This window comes from Aegilops tauschii, chromosome 7 (assembly GCF_002575655.3).
Source record: "Aegilops tauschii subsp. strangulata cultivar AL8/78 chromosome 7, Aet v6.0, whole genome shotgun sequence".
NCBI classification, from domain to species: domain Eukaryota; kingdom Viridiplantae; phylum Streptophyta; class Magnoliopsida; order Poales; family Poaceae; genus Aegilops; species Aegilops tauschii.
The window spans coordinates 37,268,398-37,291,289 of NC_053041.3; the positions used below are offsets into that span (position 1 = coordinate 37,268,398).

Below are 22,892 nucleotides of genomic sequence, written 5' to 3' on the forward strand. Positions count from 1 at the left end.
GAGAACGGCGTTTTAGTCATCTTGCCCATGAGGCACGGTTCGCAAGCATCAAGTGATTCATAATCAAGTGATTCCAAAATCCCATCAGTATGGAGTTTCTTCATGCGCTTTACACCAATATGACCTAAACGGCAGTGCCACAAATAAGTTGCACTATCATTATTAACTTTGCATCTTTTGGCTTCATTATTATGAATATGTGTATAACTACGATCGAGATCCAACAAACCATTTTCGTTGGTGTGTATGACCATAGAAGGTTTTTATTCATGTAAACAGAACAACAATTGTTCTCTAACTTAAATGAATAACCGTATTGCAATAAACATGATCAAATCATATTCATGCTCAACGCAAACACCAAATAACACTTATTTAGTTTCAACACTAATCCCGAAAGTATAGGGAGTGTGCGATGATGATCATATCAATCTTGGAACTACTTCCAACACACATCGTCACCTCGCCTTTTACTAGTCTCTGTTTATTCTGCAACTCCCGTTTCGAGTTACTACTCTTAGCAACTGAACCAGTATCAAATACCGAGGGGTTGCTATAAACACTAGTAATGTACACATCAATAACATGTATATCCAATATTCCTTTGTTCACTTTGCCATCCTTCTTATCCACCAAATAGTTGGGGTAGTTCCGCTTCCAGTGACCAGTCCCTTTGAAGTAGAAGCACTTAGTCTCAGGCTTAGGACCAGACTTAGGCTTCTTCACTTGAGCAGCAACTTGCTTGACATTCTTCTTGAAGTTCCCCTTCTTCCCTTTGCCCTTTTCTTGAAACTAGTGGTCTCGTCAACCATCAACACTTGATGTTTTTCTTGATTTCTACCTTCGTTGATTTCAGCATCACGAAGAGCTCGGGAATTACTTTCGTCATCCCTTGCATACTATAGTTCATCACGAAGTTCTACTAACTTGGTGATGGTGACTAGAGAATTCTGTCAATCACTATTTTATCTGGAAGATAAACTCCCACTTGATTCAAGCGATTGTAGTACCCAGACAATCTGAGCACATGCTCACTAGTTGAGCGATTCTCCTCCATCTTTTAGCTATAGAACTTGTTGGAGATTTCATATCTCTCAACTCGGGTATTTGCTTGAAATATTAACTTCAACTCCTGGAACATCTCATATGGTCCATGACGTTCAAAATGTCTTCGAAGTCCCGATTCTAAGCCGTTAAGCATGGTGCACTAAACTATCAAGTAGTCATCATATTGAGCTAGCCAAACGTTCATAACGTCTGCATCTCCTCCTGCAATAGGTCTGTCACCTAGCGGTGCATCAAGGACATAATTTTTCTGTGCAGCAATGAGGATAATCCTTAGATCACGGATCCAATCCGCATCTTTGCTACTAACATCTTTCAACATAATTTTTCTCTAGGAACATATCAAAAATAAACACAGGGAAGCAACAACGCGAGCTATTGATCTATAACATAATTTGCAAAATACTATCAGGACTAAGTTCATGATAAATTTAAGTTCAATTAATCATATTACTTAAGAACTCCCACTTAGATAGACATCCCTCTAATCCACTAAGTGATCACGTGATCCATATCAACTAAACCATGTCCGATCATCACGTGAGATGGAGTAGTTTCAATGGTGAACATCACTATGTTGATCATATCTACTATATGATTCACGCTCGACCTTTCGGTCTCCGTGTTCCGAGGCCATATCTGTTATATGCTAGGCTCGTCAAGTTTAACCTGAGTATTCCGCGTGTGCAACTGTTTTGCACCCGTTGTATTTGAACGTAGAGCCCATCACACCCGATCATCACGTGGTGTCTCAGCACGAAGAACTTTCGCAACGGTGCATACTCAGGGAGAACACTTATACTTTGATAATTTAGTGAAGGATCATCTTATAATGCTACCGTCAAACAAAGCAAGATAAGATGCATAAAGGATTAACATCACATGCAATCAATATAAGTGATATGATATGGCCATCATCATCTTGTGCTTGTGATCTCCATCTCCGAAGCACCGTGCTTGTGATCTCCATCTCTGAAGCACCGTCATGATCACCATCGTCACCGGCGCGACACCTTGATCTCCATCGTAGCATCGTTGTCGTCTTGCCAACTTATTGCTTTTACGACTATCGTTACCGCTTAGTGATAAAGTAAAACTATTACATGGCGATTGCATCTCATACAATAAAGCGACAACCATATGGCTCCTGCCAGTTGCCGATAACTCGGTTACAAAACATGATCATCTCATACAACACATTATATCACATCATGTCTTGACCATATCACATCACAACATGCCCTGCAAAAACAAGTTAGACGTCCTCTACTTTGTTGTTGCATGTTTTACGTGGCTGCTACGGGCTTAGCAAGAACCGTTCTTACCTACGCATCAAAACCACAACGATAGTTTGTCAAGTTGGTGTTGTTTTAAGCTTCGCAAGGACCGGGCGTAGCCACACTCGGTTCAACTAAAGTGAGAGAGACAGACACCCGCCGGTCACCTTTAAGCAACAAGTGCTCGCAACGGTGAAACCAGTCTCGCGTAAGAGTACGCGTAATGTCGGTCCGGGCCGCTTCATCTCACAATACCGCTGAACCAAAGTATGACATGCTGGTAAGCAGTATGACTTATATCGCCCACAACTCACTTGTGTTCTACATAGCATCAACGCATAAAACCTGGCTCTGATACCACTGTTGGGGAACGTAGTAATTTCAAAAAATTTCCTACGCACACGCAAGATCATGGTGATGCATAGCAACGAGAGGGGAGAGTGTTGTCCACGTACCGTCGTAGACCGACAGCGGAAGCGTTATCACAACGCGGTTGATGTAGTCGTACATCTTCACAATCCGACCGATCACGTACCGAACGCACGGCACCTCCGAGTTCTACACACGTTCAGCTCGATGATGTCCCTCGAACTCCGATCCAGCCGAGTGTTGAGGGAGAGTTTCGTCAGCACGACGGCGTGGTGACGATGATGATGTTCCACCGACGCAGGGCTTCACCTAAGCTCCGCAACGGTATTATCGAGGTGTAATATGGTGGAGGGGGGCACCGCACACGGCTAAGAGATCTCAAGTGTTGGGGAACGTAGTAATTTCAAAAAAATTCCTACGCACACGCAAGATCATGGTGATGCATAGCAACGAGAGGGGAGAGTGTTGTCCATGTATCCTCGTAGACCGACAATGGAAGTGTTATCACAACGCGGTTGATGTAGTCGTACGTCTTCACGATCCGACCGATCAAGTACCGAACGCACGGCACCTCCGAGTTCTACACACGTTCAGCTCGATGACGTCCCTCGAACTCCGATCCAGCCGAGTGTTGAGGGAGAGTTTCGTCAGCACGACGGCGTGGTGATGATGATGATGTTCCACCGACGCAGGGCTTCGCCTAAGCTCCGCAACGGTATTATCGAGGTGTAATATGATGGAGGGGGCACCGCACACGGCTAAGAGATCTCAAGGATCAATTGTTGTGTCTCTGGGGTGCCTCCTGCCCCCGTATATAAAGGAGCAAGGGAGGAGGAGGCCGGCCCTAGGAGGGGGCGCACCAAGTGTGGAGTCCTACTAGGACTCCCTAGCCCTGGTAGGATTCCACCTTCCACATGGAATAGGAAAAGAGGAAGGGAAAAAGAGAAGGAAGGAAGGGGGCGCCCCCCTTCCCTAGTCCAATTCGGACCAGACCAAGGGGAGGGGTGCGGCCACCCTTGAGGCCTTTTTCCTTCTTTCCCGTATGGCCCAATAAGGCCCAATACGTATTCCCGTAACTCTCCGGTACTCCGAAAAATACCTGAATCACTCGGAACCTTTCCGAAGTCCAAATATAGTCGTCCAATATATCGATCTTTACGTCTCGGCCATTTCGAGACTCCTCGTCATGTCCCCGATCTCATCCGGGACTCCGAACTCCTTCGGTATATCAAAACTCAATAAAACTGTCATCGTAACGTTAAGCGTGCGGACCCTACGGGTTCGAGAACTATGTAGACATGACCGAGACACATCTCCGGTCAATAACCAATAGCGGGACCTGGATGCCCATATTGGCTCCCACATATTCTACGAAGATCTTTATCGGTCAGACCGCATAACAACATACGTTGTTCCCTTTGTCACCGGTATGTTACTTGCCCGAGATTTGATCGTCGGTATCTCGATACCTAGTTCAATCTCGTTATCGGCAAGCCTCTTTACTCGTTCCGTAACACATCATCCCGCAACTAACTCATTAGTCACAATGCTTGCAAGGCTTATAGTGATGTGCATTACCGAGTGGGCCCAGAGATACCTCTCCGACAATCGGAGTGACAAATCCTAATCTCGAAATACGCCAACCCAACAAGTACCTTTGGATACACCTGTAGAGTACCTTTATAATCACCCATTTACGTTGTGATGTTTGGTAGCACACAAAGTGTTCCTCCGGTAAACGGGAGTTGCATAATCTCATAGTCATAGGAACATGTATAAGTCATGAAGAAAGCAATAGCAACATACTAAACGATCGAGTGCTAAGCTAACGGAATGGGTCAAGTCAATCACGTCATTCTCCTAATGAGGTGATCTCGTTAATCAAATGACAACTTATGTCTATGGCTAGGAAACATAATCATCTTTGATTAACGAGCTAGCCAAGTAGAGGCATACTAGTGACACTCTGTTTGTCTATGTATTCACACATGTATTATGTTTCCGGTTAATACAATTCTAGCATGAATAATAAACATTTATCATGATATAAGGAAATAAATAATAACTTTATTATTGCCTCTAGGGCATATTTCCTTCAGTCTCCCACTTGCACTAGAGTCAATAATCTAGTTCACATCGCCATGTGATTTAACATGAATAGTTCACATCACCATGTGATTAACACCTATAGTTCACATCGTCATGTGACCATCACCCAAAGGGTTTACTAGAGTTAGTAATCTAGTTCACATCGCTATGTGATTAACACCCAAAGAGTACTAAGGTGTGATCATGTTTTGCTTGTGAGATAATTTTAGTCAACGGGTCTGTCACATTCAGATCCGTAAGTATTTTGCAAATTTCTATGTCTACAATGCTCTGCATGGAGCTACTCTAGCTAATTGCTCCCACTTTCAATATGTATCTAGACCGAGACTTAGAGTCATCTAGATTAGTGTCAAAACTTGCATCGACGTAACCTTTTATGACGAGCCTTTTGTCACTTCCATAATCGAGAAACATATCCTTATTCCAGTAAGGATAATTTTGACCGTTGTCCAGTGATCTACTCCTAGATCACTATTGTACTCCCTTGCCAAAATCAGTGTAGGGTATACAATAGATCTGGTACACAGCATGACATACTTTATAGAACCTATGGCCGAGGCATAGGGAATGACTTTCATTCTTTTTCTATCTTCTGTCGTGGTCGGGTTCTGAGTCTTTACTCAATTTCACACCTTGTAACACAGGCAAGAAACTCTTTCTTTGACTGTTCCATTTTGAACCACTTCAAAATCTTGTTAAGGTATGTACTCATTGAAAAAACTTATCAAACGTCTTGATCTATCTCTATAGATCTTGATGCTCAATATGTAAGCAGCTTCACCGAGGTCTTTCTTTGAAAAACTCCTTTATGCTTTGCAGAATAATTCTACATTATTTCCGATCAACAATATGTCACTTACATATACTTATCCGAAATGTTGTAGTGCTCCCACTCACTTTCTTGTAAATACAGGCTTCACCGCAAGTCTGTATAAAACTATATCCTTTGATCAACTTATCAAAGCGTATATTCCTACTCCGAGATGCTTGCACCAGTCCATAGATGGATCGCTGGAGCTTGCATATTTTGTTAGCACCTTTAGGATTGACAAAACCTTCTGGTTGCATCATATACAACTCTTCTTTAATAAATCCATTAAGGAATGCAGTTTTCTTTATCCATTTGCCAGATTTCATAAAATGCGACAATTGCTAACATGGTTCGGACAGACTTAAGCATCGCTGCGAGTGAGAAAATCTCATCGTAGTCAACACCTTGAACTTTGTCAAAAACCTTTTTCCGACAAGTCTAGCTTTGTAGATAGTAACACTACTATCAGCGTCCGTCTTCCTCTTGAAGATCCATTTAATCTCAATGGCTTGCCGATCATCGGGCAAGTCAACCAAAGTCCACACTTTGTTCTCATACATGGATCCCATCTCAGATTTCATGGCCTCAAGCCATTTTGCGGAATCTGGGCTCACCATCGCTTCTTCATAGTTCGTAGGTTCGTCATGGTCTAGTAATATAACCTCCAGAACAGGATTACCGTACCACTCTGGTGCGGATCTTACTCTGGTTTACCTACGAGGTTTGGTAGTAACTTGATCTGAAGTTACATGATCATCATCATTAACTTCCTCACTAATTGGTGTAGGAGTCACAGGAACAGATTTCTGTGATGAACTACTTTCCAATAAGGGAGCAGGTACAGTTACCTCATCAAGTTCTACTTTCCTCCCACTCACTTCTTTCGAGAGAAACTCCTTCTCTAGAAAGGATCCATACTAAGCAACGAATGTCTTGCCTTCGGATCTGTGATAGAAGGTGTACCCAACTGTCTCCTTTGGGTATCTTATGAAGACACATTTCCCCGATTTGGGTTTGAGCTTATCAGGATGAAACTTTTTCACATAAGCATCGCAACCCCAAACTTTAAAAAACGACAACTTTGGTTTCTTGCCAAACCACAGTTCATAAGGCGTCGTCTCAACGGATTTTGATGGTGTACTATTTAACGTGAATGTAGCTGTCTCTAATGCATAACCCCAAAACGATAGTGGTAAATTGGTAAGAGACATCATAGATTGCACTATATCCAATAAAGTACGGTTATGACGTTCGGACACACCATTATGCTGTGGTGTTCCAGGTGGCGTGAGTAGTGAAACTATTTCACTTTGTTTTAACTGAAGGCCAAACTTGTAACTCAAATATTTTACCTCTGCGATCATATCGTAGAAACTTTTATTTTCTTGTTACGATGATTCTCCACTTCACTCTGAAATTCTTTGAACTTTTCAAATGTTTCAGACTTGTGTTTCATCAAGTAGATATACCCATATCTGCTCAAATCATCTGTGAAGGTCAGAAAATAATGATACCTGCTACGAGCCTTAATATTCATCGGGCCACATACATCTGTATGTATGATTTCCAACAAATCTGTTGCTCTCTCCATAGTTCCGGAGAACGGCGTTTTAGTCATCTTGCCCATGAGGCACGGTTCGCAAGCATCAAGTGATTCATAATCAAGTGATTCCAAAATCCCATCAGTATGGAGTTTCTTCATGCGCTTTACACCAATATGACCTAAACGGCAGTGCCACAAATAAGTTGCACTATCATTATTAACTTTGCATCTTTTGGCTTCAATATTATGAATATGTGTATCACTACGATCGAGATCCAACAAACCATTTTCGTTGGTGTGTATGACCATAGAAGGTTTTATTCATGTAAACAGAACAACAATTGTTCTCTAATTTAAATGAATAACCGTATTGCAATAAACATGATCAAATCATATTCATGCTCAACGCAAACACCAAATAACACTTATTTAGTTTCAACACTAATCCCGAAAGTACAGGGAGTGTGCGATGATGATCATATCAATCTTGGAACTACTTCCAACACACATCGTCACCTCGCCTTTTACTAGTCTCTGTTTATTCTGCAACTCCCGTTTTCGAGTTACTACTCTTTAGCAACTGAACCAGTATCAATTACCGAGGGGTTGCTATAAACACTAGTAAAGTACACATCAATAATCTGTATATCAAATATACCTTTGTTCACTTTTACTAGTCTGTTTATTCTGCAACTCCCGTTTCGAGTTACTACTCTTAGCAACTGAACCAGTATCAATTACCGAGGGGTTGCTATAAACACTAGTAAAGTACACATCAATAATCTGTATATCAAATATACCTTTGTTCACTTTGCCATCCTTCTTATCCACCAAATAGTTGGGGTAGTTCCACTTCTAGTGACCAGTCCCTTTGAAGTAGAAGCACTTAGTCTCAGGCTTAGGACCAGACTTAGGCTTCTTCACTTGAGCAGCAACTTGCTTGCCGTTCTTCTTGAAGTTCCCCTTCTTCCCTTTGCCCTTTTCTTGAAACTAGTGGTCTCGTCAACCATCAACACTTGATGTTTTTCTTGATTTCTACCTTCGTCGATTTCAGCATCACGAAGAGCTCGGGAATTACTTTCGTCATCCCTTGCATACTATAGTTCATCACGAAGTTCTACTAACTTGGTGATGGTGACTAGAGAATTCTGTCAATCACTATTTTATCTGGAAGATTAACTCCCACTTGATTCAAGCGATTGTAGTACCCAGACAATCTGAGCACATGCTCACTAGTTGAGCGATTCTCCTCCATCTTTTAGCTATAGAACTTGTTGGAGACTTCATATCTCTCAACTCGGGTATTTGCTTGAAATATTAACTTCAACTCCTGGAACATCTCATATGGTCCATGACGTTCAAAACGTCTTTGAAGTCCCGATTTTAAGCCGTTTAGCATGGTGCACTAAACTATCAAGTAGTCATCATATTGAGCTAGCCAAACGTTCATAACGTCTGCATCTGCTCCTGCAATAGGTTTGTCACCTAGCGGTGCATCAAGGACATAATTTTTCTGTGCAGCAATGAGGATAATCCTCAGATCACGGATCCAATCCGCATCTTTGCTACTAACATTTTTCAACATAATATTTCTCTAGGAACATATCAAAAATAAACAGGGAAGCAACAACGCGAGCTATTGATCTACAACATAATTTGCAAAATACTATCAGGACTAAGTTCATGATAAATTTAAGTTCAATTAATCATATTACTTAAGAACTCCCACTTAGATAGACATCCCTCTAATCCTCTAAGTGATCACGTGATCCATATCAACTAAACCATGTCCGATCATCACGTGAGATGGAGTAGTTTCAACGGTGAACATCACTATGTTGATCATATCTACTATATGATTCACGGTCGACCTTTCGGTCTCCGTGTTCCGAGGCTATATCTATTATATGCTAGGCTCGTCAAGTTTAACCTGAGTATTCCGCGTGTGCAACTGTTTTGCACCCGTTGTATTTGAACGTAGAGCCTATCACACCCGATCATCACGTGGTGTCTCAGCACGAAGAACTTTTGCAACGGTGCATACTCAGGGAGAACACTTATACTTTGATAATTTAGTGAAGGATCATCTCATAATGCTACCGTCAAACAAAGCAAGATAAGATGCATAAAGGATTAACATCACATGCAATCAATATAAGTGATATGATATGGCCATCATCATCTTGTGCTTGTGATCTCCATCTCCGAAGCACCGTGCTTGTGATCTCCATCTCCGAAGCACCGTCATGATCACCATCGTCACCGGCGCGACGCCTTGATCTCCATCGTAGTATCGTTGTCGTCTCGCCAAACTTATTGCTTTTACGACTATCGCTACCGCTTAGTGATAAAGTAAAACTATTACATGGTGATAGCATCTCATACAATAAAGCGACAACCATATGGCTCCTGCCAGTTGCCGATAACTCGGTTACAAAACATGATCATCTCATACAACAAATTATATCACATCATGTCTTGACCATATCACATCACAACATGCCCTGCAAAAACAAGTTAGACGTCCTCTACTTTGTTGTTGCAAGTTTTACGTGGCTGCTACGGGCTTAGCAAGAACCGTTCTTACCTACGCATCAAAACCACAACGATAGTTTGTCAAGTTGGTGCTGTTTTAACCTTCGCAAAGACCGGGTGTAGCCACACTCGGTTCAACTAAAGTGTGAGAGACAGACACCCGCCGGTCACCTTTAAGCAATGAGTGCTCGCAATGGTGAAACCAGTCTCGCGTAAGCGTACGCGTAATGTCGGTCCGGGCCGCTTCATCTCACAATACCGCTGAACCAAAGTATGACATGTTGGTAAGCAGTATGACTTATATCGCCCGCAACTCACTTGTGTTCTACATAGCATCAACGCATAAAACCAGGCTCTGATACCACTGTTGGGGAACGTAGTAATTTCAAAAAAATTCCTACGCACACGCAAGATCATGGTGATGCATAGCAACGAGAGGGGAGAGTGTTGTCCACGTACCCTCGTAGACCGACAGCGGAAGCGTTATCACAACGCGGTTGATGTAGTCGTACGTCTTCACGATCCGACCGATCAAGTACCGAACGCACGGCACCTCCGAGTTCTACACACGTTCAGCTCGATGACGTCCCTCGAACTCCAATCCAGCCGAGTGTTGAGGGAGAGTTTCGTCAGCACGACAGCGTGGTGACGATGATAATGTTCCACCGACGCAGGGCTTCGCCTAAGCTCCGCAACGGTATTATCAAGGTGTAATATGGTGGAGGGGGGCACCGCACACGGCTAAGAGATCTCAAGGATCAATTGTTGTGTCTCTGGGGTGCCCCCCTGCCCCCGTATATAAAGGAGCAAGGGAGGAGGAGGCCGGCCCTAGGAGGGGGCGCACCAAGTGTGGAGTCCTACTAGGACTCCCTAGTCCTAGTAGGATTCCACCTCCCATATGGAATAGGAAAAGAGGAAGGGAAAAAGAGAAGGAAGGAAGGGGGCGCCCCCCTTCCCTAGTCCAATTCGGACCAGACCAAGGGGAGGGGTGCGGCCACCCTTGAGGCCCTTTTTCTTCTTTCCCGTATGTCCCAATAAGGCCCAATACGTATTCCCATAACTCTCCGGTACTCCGAAAAATACCCGAATCACTCGGAACCTTTCCGAAGTCCGAATATAGTCGTCCAATATATCGATCTTTACGTCTCGGCCATTTCGAGACTCCTCGTCATGTCCCCGATCTCATCCGGGACTCCGAACTCCTTCGGTACATCAAAACTCAATAAAACTGTCATCGTAACGTTAAGCGTGCGGACCCTACGGGTTCGAGAACTATGTAGACATGACCGAGACACGTCTCCGGTCAATAACCAATAGCGGGACCTGGATGCCCATATTGGCTCCCACATATTCTACGAAGATCTTTATCGGTCAGACCGCATAACAACATACGTTGTTCCCTTTGTCACCGGTATGTTACTTGCCCGAGATTTGATCGTCGGTATCTCGATACCTAGTTCAATCTCGTTATCGGCAAGTCTCTTTACTCGTTCCGTAACACATCATCCCGCAACTAACTCATTAGTCACAATGCTTGCAAGGCTTATAGTGATGTGCATTACCGAGTGGGCCCAGAGATACCTCTCCGACAATCGGAGTGACAAATCCTAATCTCGAAATACGCCAACCCAACAAGTACCTTTGGAGACACCTGTAGAGTACCTTTATAATCACCCATTTACGTTGTGACGTTTGGTAGCACACAAAGTGTTCCTCCGGTAAACGGGAGTTGCATAATCTCATAGTCATAGGAGCATGTATAAGTCATGAAGAAAGCAATAGCAACATACTAAACGATCGAGTGCTAAGCTAACGGAATGGGTCAAGTCAATCACGTCATTCTCCTAATGAGGTGATCTCGTTAATCAAATGACAACTTATGTCTATGGCTAGGAAACATAACCATCTTTGATTAACGAGCTAGCCAAGTAGAGGCATACTAGTGACACTCTGTTTGTCTATGTATTCACACATGTATTATGTTTCCGGTTAATACAATTCTAGCATGAATAATAAACATTTATCATGATATAAGGAAATAAATAATAACTTTATTATTGCCTCTAGGGCATATTTCCTTCATCAAGGATCAATTGTTGTGTCTCTGGGGTGCCCCCTGCCCCCGTATATAAAGGAGCAAGGGGGAGGCAGCCGGCCAAGGGGAGAGGCGCGCCATAGGGGGGAGTCCTACTCCCACCGGGAGTAGGACTCCTCCTTTCCTTGTGGGAGTAGGAGAAGGGAAGGGGGAAGGAGAAAGAAGGAAGGGTGCGCCCCCCTTCCCTAGTCCAATTCGGACCAGACCATGGGGAGGGGTGCGGCCACCTTTTGAGGCCTTTCTCTCCTTTCCCGTATGGCCCATTAAGGCCCAATACGAATTCCCGTAACTCTCCGGTACTCCGAATAATACCCGAATCACTCGGAACCTTTCCGAAGTCCGAATATAGTCGTCCAATATATCGATCTTTACGTCTCGACCATTTCGAGACTCTTCGTCATATCCCCGATCTCATCCGGGACTCCGAACTCCTTCGGTATATCAAAACTTAATAAAACTGTCATCGTAACGTTAAGTGTGCGGACCCTACGGGTTCGAGAACTATGTAGACATGACCGAGACACGTCTCCGGTCAATAACCAATAGCGGGACCTGGATGCCCATATTGGCTCCCACATATTCTACAAAGATCTTTATCGGTCAGACCGCATAACAACATACGTTGTTCCCTTTGTCACCGGTATGTTACTTGCCCGAGATTTGATCGTCGGTATCTCGATACCTAGTTCAATCTCGTTATCGGCAAGTCTCTTTACTCGTTCCGTAACACATCATCCCGCAACTAACTCATTAGTCACAATGCTTGCAAGGCTTATAGTGATGTGCATTACCGAGTGGGCCCAGAGATACCTCTCCGATAATTGGAGTGACAAATCCTAATCTCGAAATACGCCAACCCAACAAGTACCTTTGGAGACACCTGTAGAGCACCTTTATAATCACCCATTTACGTTGTGACGTTTGGTAGCACACAAAGTGTTCCTCCGGTAAACGGGAGTTGCATAATCTCATAGTCATAGGAACATGCATAAGTCATGAAGAAAGCAATAGCAACATACTAAACGATCGAGTGCTAAGCTAACGGAATGGGTCAAGTCAATCACGTCATTCTCCTAATGAGGTGATCTCGTTAATCAAATGACAACTTATGTCTATGGCTAGGAAACATAACCATCTTTGATTAACGAGCTAGTCAAGTAGAGGCATACTAGTGACACTGTGTTTGTCTATATATTCACACATGTATTATGTTTCCGGTTAATACAATTCTAGCATGAATAATAAAAATTTATCATGATACAAGGAAATAAATAATACTTTATTATTGCCTCTAGGGCATATTTCCTTCACACCATGGTGGTGCCGGCGACTTGATCGGCGCGGGCGATCGACGGCGGTGAAGACGGGGATGGGGCGTGACGGACCGCTAAACCTAGACAAATCTCGGGAAAAATGGAGCTCGGAGGTCAAGCTTCGAGAGGAGAAAGCTTAACTAGTGTGGCTCGGGCATTTCATCGAACACCTCATGTGCACAGGAGGTGAGCTAGAGCACCGAAATGCCCTCCCCTCGCCGGCGAGCAAAAAACAGAGCACTGTGGAGTGCTCTGCTGCGGTGATGGGTTATATATAGGCCACTCATTTGTCCCGGTTCGTGGCAGCAACCGGGACTAAAGCTCCACCTTCTGTCCCGGTTCGAGCCACGAACCGGGACCAATGTTTGTGGGCCAGGAGCGAGGACCATAGGTCCCGGTTCGTCCCTAGAACCGGGACAAATGGGTCCAGACGAACCGGGACCAATGCCCATGAGGCCCCGGCCGGCCCCCTGGGCTCACGAACCGGGACGTATGCCCCCATGGGTCCCGGTTCGTGAATGAACCGGGACTAATGGGCTGGTCAGGCCCGAACCAAAGCCCTGTTTTCTACTAGTGTCAGTTAAAAAAATGAATCAACGAAAAGGCCCCATTCATTTTTTAAATGAAGTACCCTACGGAATATTGCAAGTGGTCAACTGGTTAACATACTTTCTCTCTGCTCACCCAATTTCAGTTAGCTAATTGACTATCAATTGGAGAAGGAATAATCTGCCACCTGGAAAGTATATATATACACACACATGATATCTTTGAAGTGGACTAGTCGACTAGATCTTTCTTCTGCTCGGAGTTATGAATGAATGAATATACAAAAGCAAATTCCTACGGCTTTGGAGCCGCCACGCACGGCCGGCTCCATGCATGCAAAGTTAATTAAAAACCAAGCAAGGCATCCATCCATCCATAACACAAAACTACTATTGGTGTTAGCTCGTGCCAAGTCCAAATCAGCTCTGCAAACCTGCCCACTTACATCATCACACGATCAATTCATGGCCTACACATAAGGAAAACTAAATAAAAGAGAAACCACATACGCACAGACATTCTTGCTCTTCATCATCGCCCAAAAAGATGTAGGTTTTCTTTCTCTTTCCTCTTTCCGGAGGACCAGCTAGCAAGAAAGAAAGCAGAAGGAATTAAGGGACAGCAACGGGCTTGACGAGCATACGTACTCTATCTGTTTTTATTTACTCTGCATATTTAGAGTTGACTCAAGTCAAACTTTATAAAATTTGGTCAAGTTTATAGAAAACAATATAAATATTTATCATAATAAATCCATATGACGTGAAATTACATTCAATAATAAATCTAATGTCATTGATTTGTTATTGTATATGTTCATAGTTTTGTTTATAAACTTTGGCAAGTTTATAAAGCTTGACTTTAATCAAAACTAATACGCGGACTAAAAAACGGAGGGAGTACGTCGCCGGCGGCAGTGCTACCGCAGCTTGGGGCGTACGCATCGCAGCACGTACCGCCAACTCCCACATACATCAATCAGATGGATGGTGATATCGTATCCATCACCACACTCCAAACTCCACCAAGAAATACCCGGGAAAAGGGAGGGAGAAAACGACGAATTGGCCCTGGCCAGGCCAGCAAGGAGTGAGTGCCCCGTACGGAAAAAAATCCTATACGACCCGGGTCGCACGCCTAGATCGTGAGACCATCTCCAGTGATTGACGCGTGGCAAAAACAAATCTAAAAGCATCTGACCTTATCCGCAATCCCCCGCTCTACTAGCATTTCCTTCTCCAGCATCGTCTGCTTCCGACGGAGATGCCGCTGTAGGTCCGAGCCGCCGCCGCCGCTCTTCCGCTGGCTATGTGGTGGAATCGCCGGCGCTCCACCCTCCTTCCCCGTCTCTTTCTATCGTCTCTAACCACGGCACGACGGTCTCCACGAGGGGAGGAGCGGCAATGACGGCGGCAATATCTGCTTCAACTCTTTGGAGGGTAAATTGGATGGAGTTCATTCACAAAGAAAATATTGCATGGATTTGAAGTCAATCTTTTGGTTGTGAATCAATCAACCAAACAATCTGGGAGAAAAATTTCAGCCAAGAATCTGTACGAGTGTGGTTGTGTTTGCGTGAGGAAGAGCAGAAAGAGGTGTTGTGCTGCTAGGGGCGAGCTGTCGGGCCTCCGACGAACGCTGCGGGGAGGGTGCGCCCAGTGGTTCCACAAGCAGAGGAGTTGCGACGGCGTCGCCGACGGATGGACGGAGCAGCCGTGATTAGAAGAAGAGTGGGGTGCTGGAGAAGAAGGAAGAGGGGATTTATTGCTTTTAGATTTGTTTTTGCCACGCGTCAATCACTGGAGATGGTCTCACGATCTAGGCGTGTGACCCGGGTCGTATAGGATTTTTTTTCCACCCACTCACTCGCAGTGGCCAACGAAAACACTCCCCGCTGATTCGGTCATCATGTTTGTGCTATGCATGGCCCCAATCCGCTCACGCACTGACACCATGCACGTAGCACATGCATGCTCGATGATCTCAATATTTTTCTCCCCACCAAATCAGTACACTACAGCACTACGTGCGTACCGTACGTATCCATATCCATGGTAGATCCATCACCCGGCCGGCTTTACTTGGTGATCTTGTCGTTGCTACGTCCATCGTCGACCGATTACTTAGTTAGTAGCAGTAGTATTCCCATGATTACTCGTACAAAAGCTCATTAGCCAGGTAAAATAAAGTTAGCATATACACCTCCATCAGAGGAGGGAGATCGGCAGCTATAATTGCGCTCTGGAAGAAGTGTACGTGCACACCCTCCACTAATATGCCGGTGAGGAGAGATGATCATGCCTGACAATTCAGTTTTAACGGTGCCCGCACTAGCTCGCAGAGCCAATGCAAGCTCCCTCACCCTCAGTAAGTGAACATTTCACAAGAAGCTAGTACCTACAGCAAAAGAAACAACAACAACAACAAATAGAAAAATGGGCATACTGTTCTGTTGTTGACGCTGGCGTGTAGAAGGTCGAAGTGTACGTGTACGTGTGCCCATGGAGACTCGTACACGCACCACGGCCGCGACCACGACGGAGGAGACAAAGCGAAACCCCGCTTATGTCGTTGATGTTGCCAAAGGAGAAAAAGGGGCGAACAAATAGAGAGTCCCTCTCCTCCTCATGCGCCGTGGGTAGGGCGTGCTACGTGCTGACAAACATAGCCGGCGACCGAGATAAAGCGCGCGTTTAGTCGCTAGCAGCGCCGAGTGACCGAGCAGAGCAGCTAGTAGTGCGTTTCTTTTGGTTTCAGCTAGCATAGCATGCGTTGTACGCCCGTCCGGTGGGACCGTCGGTAAACCGGGAGGTCTCCTCGGCCTCGCTGGACTCATCTCTGCCACGCTAATTTTGGCATCATTTCCTCTTTGTTTTTGCCTCTCTTTTTTTCACTTTCCTGAACGAGGGGACAAATAAGTAACACAAACAGTACAAAGTCCTTCGATGCTACGTATATATTTCCTCTTTAAGCAACGCAAACGGAAGTGATTTGATTTACAATCAAAGATGCATGCATGGTGCGAAAATAAAAACCGTTCCTTCAAATAGGCCACCGACACTGAGCATCCATTAGTTTCCTGCCATGCACCGAGGCATGCCGACTACAGTGGAGCCGATGATCGTCCACCCACCCATCCCATCCGTGTCGAAAATTCTTGGCCTTCCGCGTCGCCCCGATAGACACGCAGAAATGCGGAAGTTCTGGTAAAAGATGAGGAAGTACACCCCTCTCAAATCAATCGATCATTGCCGGTAAAACTCATCATCACATGCGCAGAATACGCAACGCCCATCATATGGTTCGTTCAAGGGGCCGATCGGAGGTGTTGCAGGTCGACACGCTCGGGTTTGGTCGGATTAATTTAGATTAGATATCTAGCTGCACGTCGTCCGTCGAATCCATATATCCATCCATCGGTCTGTCTACCATCGTCGGCCACTACTCGCGTCCATTCTTGATTAATTTAAGTCATCGTTTGGTACGCACGGTGACTCCTGCAGCAGCAACAGTGATGCACGGACACACAGACAAAGGAAAATAAAGGAAAGAGAGTAGGGCCGTTTGGGGGCCAGCGGCGGGACACATCAAAGCCGGAGTGGCCATTAACGGCTTGACACACAGCTCGCGATTACTACCATCGGCCGTACAGCCATCAGTCCATGACAGCGTGATTAATTAGTTTGGTGCATGCATAATCATGCACATTAGCTGAGGCCACTAGCCAGGGCCGTGTACGTGTTCAGTGCGCGTTCGCCACCGTGGCCGCGCCCGCGCCCGGCAGTCTCCGCGGCCACCATGTGTGTGTACCATCGACTTAGGGCTATCGCGGGGCTTGTAGCACGGAGAAGATAGGCCGGCCTCGACGACTTATCCCGGGAGGCTGGGGCGGGTATGCGGCTGCGAAAACAACGTACGGGTGGGACGAAGTCGGAAAGGAGTGGAGCGTGCACTGCCGTGCTACACTGTTAGCTGCTCATGTATGTGCATTCCGTGTGTACGTGCAACGGGTTAATCACTGCGCGCACAGCTAGCCTAGCCATTTGGAACACGTGATATAAAAGGCGCAGGAATATAAAAACAGAGGAGGACTATATCCACCTGCACATCTGTTCAAAGCGTCGTGTCCTCGACAAGTTGTGCTAGCAATTTTGTTAGGGGCACCTCATCAACTGGTCAGATGTGATTCCAACTTCCAAGTGGTACAAAATGTGGTTCACATTATGGCAACTATTTGTAATATAGGTTTCACTACATTACAGCTACTCCCTCCCTAAAGAACTGTGGTGATCTAAACGCTCTTACATTTCTTTACAGAGGGAGTATTTCAGTATAATGTACGTACTGCATAACTATATGATGTCCTCGCCAGGGGCTCAGCTATTTCCTAGCAGCTGCAGCTAGCACCTGAAAGGAAGCTTTAACGTCATTCAGTTACTAATATATGCAATCATACCACATACAGCCAAGCATGAATAACGGAACTTCTAATCCATAACAAGACAGCGGATGTTCGAGGCCTGCCGCAAGGTCACGAGTGTGCGAGCCCTGAAGGTCTAGAAGAGGAGCATGGTGAGAGCTAGATGGACGGAGCGAACTAACGCAGCGGCAGTTGCAAGGGGGCCGAGTGCAGTTGGACGGCCAGTTGGGCGTGCAATACCGGGGACAGCGCGTCGGGGTTGAGGTGGAGCTTGGCTGCTTGGGGCAGCAGTGGCAGGTGAGATTGCCCGGCGCGGCGTTTCTTCTCGACAGCGATGACAGATTCCAGATACAAACAAAGAGTTTCAATGTGAAAATTAGAGTCTAAACTACCCTCAAGAAATAAACGGTGAGATTATATCTATACTGCTCCCTTCCGCTAGCAGTAGAGGGTACCATAAAAATGCTCTTGCGTGAAGAAAATGTATCCTTGGCCGTTTCGAGACGGAGTATATTTAGGAATGTGATAGGCGCCGGAGGATAATTTTTCCTCCACTAGCATTTTTAGGGAATCAGTTAGGTGCGTCGTAAGGAAGGAACACCGAACTTATCCTCCTTACGGCCGGATAGGGGATCGTTTAGATTTGCCCCTGTAGTATAGCTTGAAATAACAAAGTCAGCAGCCGTTGTTCTCCTGTGACAACTTATGCTATCAATAATTTTCAAAGGCAATTATTTCTATCAATTTCTAGTCTCCATCCTGGCTTTTGCCTCCTGTAGGGGGGAAAGCAGGAGACAGATATGCACAGCAGGGCCCGGGCCGAACCCTAGAACTGAGCTGCAGAATCAATATCCATGCATATGCACACCTTTCTTTATCGGTTTACCAGAGAAGTCAAGAAAGCTGTTCGATTAATTGCTCTGGGCTTTCCTCCCTCCAATAGCTAACCTCGATGGAGCGATCTAGTACTGCTCCTATCCTCCAACCAAAGGTGAGCAATGCAACTTTTACTACCGTGTGGAACTTGATTTCCCCTTATAATTTATGACAACGTCACGCATGAACATGAAATAAAAGGGAGAAACGGCTGGCAAGCGCACATCTTTTACTTTCTGCTGCTTAATTTCTCTTAATTTATGACAACGTCAACCGGGAACATGAACGAAAAGAGAGAAACGCAAACATGACAGCGCCATGGGGATCAGTTCGGTTTGGGGGTGTGGTTTTCGTGGAGATTTTTAAGGTCACGTGTCCTCTCTCTCTCTCTCTCTCTCTCTCTCTCTCTCTCTCTCTCTCTCTCTCTCTCTCTCTCTCTCTTGCCGGCGGGGACCACCGTGGCCTTGGCGTTTCCCTCTCAAGGTTGGTGGCACTTCTCCTCTCGAACGAACGTAACTAATCCCATTACAAGGCTAGCTAGCTTGGCAGCAGCTATATATAACCACCCCCCGTCCGTTGCCATTGTTTCCTTGCACCCCATCACCGGCAACAACTTCATTCCCCTCGACTCGACACCATCGTCTTCCCTCCCATCAGTTGTTGCTAGCTTTGCAGGCTGTAGCTAGGTGGATCATTTCACTCCAGCTACAACACTGTCTTCTTTATCTATCCTCTAGTGATCGCTGTGTGTGAGACTCACCCATCGACCATGAGCATCTCCGTGAACGGGCAGTCGGTGGTGCCGCCGGGGTTCCGGTTCCACCCGACGGAGGAGGAGCTCCTCACCTACTACCTCGTCAAGAAGGTGGCCTCACAGCGCATCGACCTCGGCGTCATCCCCGACATCGACCTCAACAAGCTCGAGCCATGGGACATCCAAGGTGAGTGCACGAGTTTCCATCGTTCATCTTCTACACTCCCGTTGCACAATGCTAGCTTGCATGTTGGTACTACTCATGTATGGATGGTGAACTAATTCGCCATGGAAACCGCATGCAGCGCGGTGCCGGATCGGAACTGGCCCGCAGAACGACTGGTACCTGTTCAGCCACAAGGACAAGAAGTACCCCACGGGGACGCGCACCAACCGTGCCACCGCCGCCGGGTTCTGGAAGGCTACCGGCCGGGACAAGCCCATCTACTCCGCCGCCGGCTCCGGCCGCATCGGCATGCGCAAGACGCTCGTCTTCTACAAGGGCCGTGCCCCGCGTGGCCACAAGTCCGACTGGATCATGCACGAGTACCGCCTCGACGACGCCGTCCCCGTCAACCCCACGGCCGGCAACGCCTCCTACTACTCCAGTGACTCATTCCCGGTACATGCTCTACTACTACAGTCTCTCCGCAATACTGTAGTACGTCGCAATTGCATTCACGGCGGCCGGCCGGCCGGCCGACAGGGATGGAGATAGCTCGCTAGTGGTGCATGCTTGCGATCAATGTACTTACTGTACGCATATACTTTCTGTGTATGTAGACGTGGCACATATGCGACTGTAGACGACAAGGTCTAGTGAAGATTGTGTCCGGGTGGTGGTTGGGAATGGGAACACACATGACATGATGCAATGGGCTAATTTGCGAGTGGGAGCTGTGATTTCCTTTCCTTTCGATGGGTCGGCGTCACGGAAAGGGTGGGTACTGGGTAGTAGGTTCAGTACTGGCGAGCAGACATAATCGTTGTTTGTTAAATTAAAATTTAAATGGCAGTGGCAGTTCAGCGAGAAGTTATAAAAAATTACTATTGAGTTAACTCCCATTTAGTCTTCTACTCCACTATTGAGTATTTAAATCATGAAATTAGAAAATAAAAACACAATAAAAAACCATGCAAAGTCAACCGCGACTTATATTTTGGGAGGAGGCAGTATACTCCCTCCGTTCCTAAATATTTGTCTTTCTAGCCATCTCAAATGCACTACAACATACGGATGTATGTAGACATGTTTTAGAGTGTAGGTTCATTCATTTTGCTCCGTATGTAGTCATTTGTTGAAATCTCTAGAAAGATAATTATTTGGGAACGGAGGGAGTAGTATACTGTCTGCTACTGGTCTAATAGTGGACCTTAATTTGCACGCGGAGACACCGGCACATGACAAACTGCCAACAAACCTCCATTACCGAGCGAGCCTTTTCTATGGTCAAACCCTACGTGCATGCATGCATTTTTTTTCTTGATATAAAGGGCGTACATGCATGCATGAATATACTATTTGAGATCCATCGACAAACCTTTTGAGCTGGCTTCGGTAGTAGGGGTACCTTCCAGCGAAAATTCAACACCGTGCCTAATTAGCCTGCTCTAATTACGACAAAAGTAATCGCATGTAATTAAGCACGTCGCGGCGCACTTGCCTAGTCGATTGACTTTCGCTCTTTGTAGCGACCGATCGATCTGATTGTAAATGAATTGACGGGGTTATCCGTATGATATACGCAGGTTCGCGGCGTGGCGGGAGACCAGTCGCCGTCGGCACAGGAGGACGGGTGGGTCATCTGCAGGGTGTTCAAGAAGAAGAACATCATCGTGCAGCGCCAAGCTGGCCAGAACGGGGGCTGTGGCGCAGCGTCCAACAAGCTGGTCGGCGCCGGCGCCATGGAGCGCAGCCGGAGCAACTGCTCGTCGACGTTGACCGCCGCCAGCGACCACACCAAGGGGCAGATGATGCCCTGCACCGCCAGCGACGACGGGCTCGACCACATCCTCAGCTACACGGGCCACTCATCCACGTCATCGTGCAGGCATCAGACCAAGCCCGCCAACCCGTCATCGTCAGCGCTGGACCACCTGATCAACAGCGCGTGCCACAGCAGCAGCAGCACCCTGTACGACAAGTTCATGAAGCTCCCGCCGCTCGAGCACGTCGTCCCCGGCGGGCTCCTGCCGCCGCTGACCGAGTACGGCGGCGACTGGGACGCTCTTGACCGGCTGGCGGCGTACGAGCTCAACGGACTCTCTGACTCCGCGAAGGCCAAGACGACCAACGGCATGTCCTACATCGTGGACGAGCTCGACGGCGCCACGGCCTACTCCGGCGGTGGCACGGCACACACTTCCTCCCTCACCGGGGACGGCGACGGCGACCTGTGGAGCCTGGCGCGGTCGGCGTCATCGCTACACGCCGACTCGATGATAAACTGTTTTAACGCTGTCGGGTGCTGACACTGTCCTAGCCCAAACTTGCTTATTCAATCGCAATATAAGGACATTTTTTGTATATAAGAGCTTAGTCAATCGCACGCACTACAGGAGTGTCCAGATTATACATAACGAGATGCAGAGTGAATATGTCCAAAGAAATGTTGTCATACAAACAAAAAGTAAAAGTAGATAAATAACGTAAGATGGAGGAGGTCCTATTCAAAGACTACATAACCATCCATCATTGCAGAATACCTTCCCCTGCTGGAGCCTTCTTCATCAAGTTTGCTGCAATAATGACCATGTGTGGATAGTCCTCTTTGGACTATGCCTTCAAAATAGTAGCTACTACCTCCATTCTGGTTTATTGGTCCGTGGTCAAAATTTGGCACAAATTACAAAGGCGACCAATAAACCAGGACGGAGGTAGTATGTGACATCTGCTCTATGCCGTTCTTCAGTACAAATCAGTTTGATGTAATTCTTGATGTGTTTGATGTGGCGTGATGAAATGTTACTTTATGACCAGAAAATATATATAGATTATTTATTGGTTTTGTTTTGGTTGTTTGCTGCATGATTATATATGTCCATACTCTCCTATCTATTAATCTTGCACTAGCCATGTTTAGATAAATGATCTCCAAGGGGGAGTTCTTTATGTTGTTTGGGTTTAACCTTGTACCACCAGTAGAAAACAGGGCATTGGTTCGGCCCTCGTAGTA

The 22,892-nt window shown here is 46.1% G+C and overlaps 1 protein-coding gene across 1 annotated transcript; it reads left to right on the forward strand.

The window, feature by feature from the left end:
- The first annotated feature begins 19,554 nt into the window (after positions 1-19,554).
- On the forward strand, positions 19,555-22,642 carry LOC109734824 (NAC domain-containing protein 43). The gene is made up of 3 exons (XM_020294004.4): positions 19,555-19,903; positions 20,022-20,338; positions 21,466-22,642. Exons 1-3 carry the CDS (start codon positions 19,732-19,734, stop codon positions 22,186-22,188), a joined length of 1,212 nt encoding a protein of 403 aa, XP_020149593.1. The 5' UTR covers positions 19,555-19,731; the 3' UTR covers positions 22,189-22,642.
- The last annotated feature ends 250 nt before the right edge of the window (positions 22,643-22,892 follow it).